We start from the raw sequence: 4,537 nt of genomic DNA on the forward strand, positions 1-4,537 counted from the left end.
ATCAACATCAATTTTTAGTTTACAAATAGATTTACAATTTATAGATTTTAATTTTATAGATTTAAAACTATATTTAAAATCATATTTATCGATCTTTTTTAATAGATGTTTAGACTGCTCCTTTTACCTATTTTTATTTTTAAATTTTTTGGAAATGTCACTCTTCTTTTACTTCTTCAAGTTTCTTTATTTTCCCCTTTCTTTTTGCTTTTTTTTTTGCCAGTAAATGTCCTATGTTTTTAGAAATACGTGAGAAAATTTTCAAACATTGAGCTTATATTTTATAACTGTAAAGAGTTATGCTTTCAAACAATTGCAGTTGCAAATCACGATTGTTCAGTGCGCGTTCACAACCGTACCGTCGTGGTAAACTTATTATGGCAATCGAAATCTTTGGGATGGAAAACTTTGAATTCTTTTGCAGTGAGAGAATTCCAGAGCAGTATATATACTCGCTCTATCGCCCTATTTGGGAACGGAAAGTACCTTTCGCATCAAGAGAATGTCACAGTCACGGGCACAAAGTATAAGCGTATCATCCAGCAGGTCCTCACGCCAAGACTCAGGACGCTTCCACTCACATTTACAGCTTGCGTAAATCTCGTCTTTACGGTCGCCGTAAACTTGCCTTGATCCCAGGAATACCTAGGTAACCTGAGCCGTCTTTAAGACCGCGGGATCTTGTTCGACACAACGTTGAAGTTCGAGAGGTCAGTCGGTTCAGAATTGTCCGACGAACATATTCCATGAAACATTTCAAGATTTAGTAGCGATAGTGCAAATAGTCATCACCAAATAAATTCCATGATTTACACGAATGGAGACGGGAATGAAAGCGAGCGGAGCATACGGAATAAATAACTCCATAGTTGAAGAAGAATATCAGATTGATGAGAATCTGTTATTTTTTTCACTATTTTTGTCATTGAAAAAGTGCAAAAAATAAATACAAAATGCAATTGTTTACAGTAGCAATTTGGATTAAATATGTCTGAATAATAATTTTCCTGTTTTCTTCTGGAATATAATCTTATTTATAATATGAAGAAAAGAAAAAAATAAAGAATTTATTTTAAAATTTTTATTCCAAATAACATTCTTTTGTAAAGTCTAAAAAAGTTCTGCACACACATCCATCATGCGCGATCTTATTTTCAATGCGATTGATTATCTCTCGAGCATAAGCATTCGAGAAATGAGTTGTTCAATCTTATAAAATATACATTAGGAACTATTATTTTGAAGATGAGATCGTAGGGAACGTAAAAACACATTATTTATTATACGTTAATAAAGATCAACCATTAATTTTTCCTTTGCGTATAAATAAAATCTAAATCTATAGTGTTTGAAAAATTGCAAAATTACAAGAATAGTATCTTTTCTAATTCTAGATAATAAATAAATAAAGAATTGTTATATTTTTTATAATAAATACTTTACAAATTATCGAATATTATAAATATAATGTAATTTTAAAATTTATTTTGTAATGTGTTCTGAAAAACTAAAAAAAATATAGAGTTAAAATATTAAATTTATCGTTATATTGTCCTATAATTATTAACTTGAATAAAAAGTATAATATCTAGTGTAAATATATATGTTTAAATATAATATAGCATATAGAATAAATAGTAAAATATGCATAAATTAATTTGACAACGTCTGATATTATTATATCAGATATTATTATATCAATAGATATTACGGAATCTAAAATACTATTCCATTAAATTAAATAATGATAGTTTAATTAATTCTATGTGTAATTCAATATTGATATTCTGAGATTTCAAACAAATTAAACACCTTTTAAAATAATGCGAAAGTAGAAGAATATGCATAATCGCGGGTAATATCCATAACTTTTGCAATTAAGAGATTAAATATTTTCTCAAAAGTTATCTTGTTAGAAGTACTGTCCATAAGTAGAAAAATATTGCAAAAAGTTTCCAAGTTTGTTAATAATATCTTTCATTATATTTCGACATTCTAATGATAGTATACAGTTAAATGGTATACATAAGATGCGCGCAATATTACGATAGGTTTCGTAAAAACTTAAAATAACGTAGCTCTAAAACTTCTGCCAATACAATATTTTCCGATAATACCGGATATTAAATACATAATTTAATGATCAGAGAGTTGCTTCAGTCGCTCCTTCATAGTGCCTCTACAGCAGTTAAATAAAAGTAGCTAAATTATTAATTATAGCGCTAAATTGACATTTATTAATTTTTATATTATCATGTAATTATGTACAATATTATAATTTCATGTAACTTGCGGCAAATATCGATATAATCTATTAAAAAATTATATTTTTACTTATTTTTCAGCATCGAAATCATGTCGCAAATGATTGTATTATGACACTATAGTAGCTGCAAGCGGAAATTATCGATAATATAATTCTTGTAAGAACGATAGTTATATAAGAGCAGGCGTGAACGCGTGTCTGTAGAAAATAGATAGAGCCGAAGGCGGAAGAAGGGTGGAAGGCATGATGAAGTGTAATTACGTACGGCGCAGTGAGTCCAATCAGACGGTCGAGCAAACAGAAGAAAATTTCGCCGAAAAGACTATGAGAGAGTGTGAATCAGAACGGATTTCTGATACGAACTTCAACGAGATGAAAAGAGCAATTTTTAAATTATTTATCAACGATAACTTTCTCTCATACATTGTAAACCGATACATTCGAATGTTTTTATTTATAATGTCATGTTTAACATACTTTAGTATTTATAATTATTATTTAAACAACACAGAGTTCATTCGGTAATTAGTATAATTACTGTTTATTATATAACTTGAATACGAAAATAGATCATATTTTCCAATAGAAGATATTATGATGGAAAATGCATTTTCACTAGCAAGATATACACAAACCTAGGTTTATGTACAGCTTTCTTGTAAAAGCTGAGTCTTCCATTTCGTACAAAATTGAATATTTTTAGAAAACCTAACATAAATGCTTTTTCTCAAGCGGGTGTCAACTCTTCTGACAGATTCAATTCGACTCATTCTATTCACGGTATGACGCATACATATCTCACTGAAGACTGCAGTCTGTGGTTCGCTTAGAAAACACTTCAATAAGTAAAAAAGATAGGAAAAGCGAGGGTTACCGTTAGAATGCCGAGGGACGCATACAGAGAATGTAGGAGGACGAATCACCGGTATTTCGAACACGTTGCTGCATTATTTAATTAAAACTGCACCAGTCTCTCTACTAACAATTTGCTAAAAGAGAAAACAGAGACGCCGTCAGAACGACAGGGACAAGAGAGAAACTGTGAGGGAACGCGAGATAGCGTAAGAAGGGTTGAACGAGGTGAAAACGAGTAAGTAAAAAACGTACAGACGGACATGGAGAGACTGTAGGAAGGGTAGCTGATGATGGAGGGATGAACCGACTCGGAAAGAGCAACGACTTACACGTGGCTGGAAGAACGGAGATGAACGAAATAGCACAATCCGAAAGTTATAAAGAACTTCTTTCTGCTACTTAAAGGAAAGATGCCGGGGAAGGTCCTACGAAGGAAATGGCATGGGAGAACGGCAGAAGGAGAGTGGGACAGCTGAAATGGAGGAACGGCGGCTCTTGTGTCAAAAAGAGAGCAAACCACTCGTCGGATTGCCCGCTAGACTTGGTCATTCGACCTGGCCAAGAACGTGTAAAGATTCTTGACCGTTGAAAAAAAGGAACAGCAAGAGAGGATGTAGAACGAAGGGGAAGAGGAAACGAGACTGATGCAAGTGCTTGCACGAAAGAAAAACTATATAGTTAGGAAAGACGATGAGAGAGATGAGAAGAGAGAGAGATGGTCGCTTAGCGGGTCACGGGACCAATTTCTATATCATAAGATTCGCGATTGGACGACACACAGTGACGACTTCAATGGAAAACAAAACGAAGTTTTTAATTTGAAAAAAACTTTTACGTTTACGCGCTTTTGCACTTTCACGGGCGAACAAAATGATAATGTATATACATACGTTTATTTATACCAAGATGGTTGTATAAATGGACATATTGTATGCTAAAAGTAATTTTGATCGATTAACTCTGGCAAATTCCGATTTACTTAATCGGTGACTAATTTATCAAGAAATATCTGTAATATTTTGTTAACATGGATGGAATCTAGTGCATTTACATTACAATAGGTGTCTCGCATTTAGAAATTGTATTTAAATACAAATTTATTTTTTTCTTTTTTTTTTAAATTAAATTTAATTAAATTTAAATGATTTCTTTATTTCGGACTTTCTGTATTTGTATCGTTATCTTTGTTTCCACAAGATGTATAAATATGCTTATAATAAATAGATTGAGAACTTATTTAGGGATTATACACGAATTTTGCTATTTATTTAGCATTTTATATTAAATCGATAGCTAATTTCTGTTCAAAATGAGAACGTGCTAATTAATTATTGTAGCAGTGATGCAATACAGTCGGATATAATAAATAATAACTAACTATTCAATGCAAGAGGCCTTTAAGTACAGTTGGAAATT

The 4,537-nt window shown here is 31.7% G+C and overlaps 1 protein-coding gene across 1 annotated transcript in view; it reads left to right on the top strand.

Annotated features, from left to right (window-relative positions):
- The window catches only part of LOC108756165, a 15,134-nt gene that overhangs the window by 9,136 nt on the left and 1,461 nt on the right, over positions 1-4,537 (top strand). The window contains exon 2 of the mRNA XM_018499772.1: positions 3,527-3,689. Coding sequence (XP_018355274.1) covers positions 3,527-3,689 — 163 coding nt within the window. The remainder of the gene's footprint in view (positions 1-3,526; positions 3,690-4,537) is intronic.

Source organism: Trachymyrmex septentrionalis, unplaced genomic scaffold (assembly GCF_001594115.1).
Source record: "Trachymyrmex septentrionalis isolate Tsep2-gDNA-1 unplaced genomic scaffold, Tsep1.0 scaffold97, whole genome shotgun sequence".
In the NCBI taxonomy this organism is placed as follows: Eukaryota; Metazoa; Arthropoda; class Insecta; order Hymenoptera; family Formicidae; genus Trachymyrmex; species Trachymyrmex septentrionalis.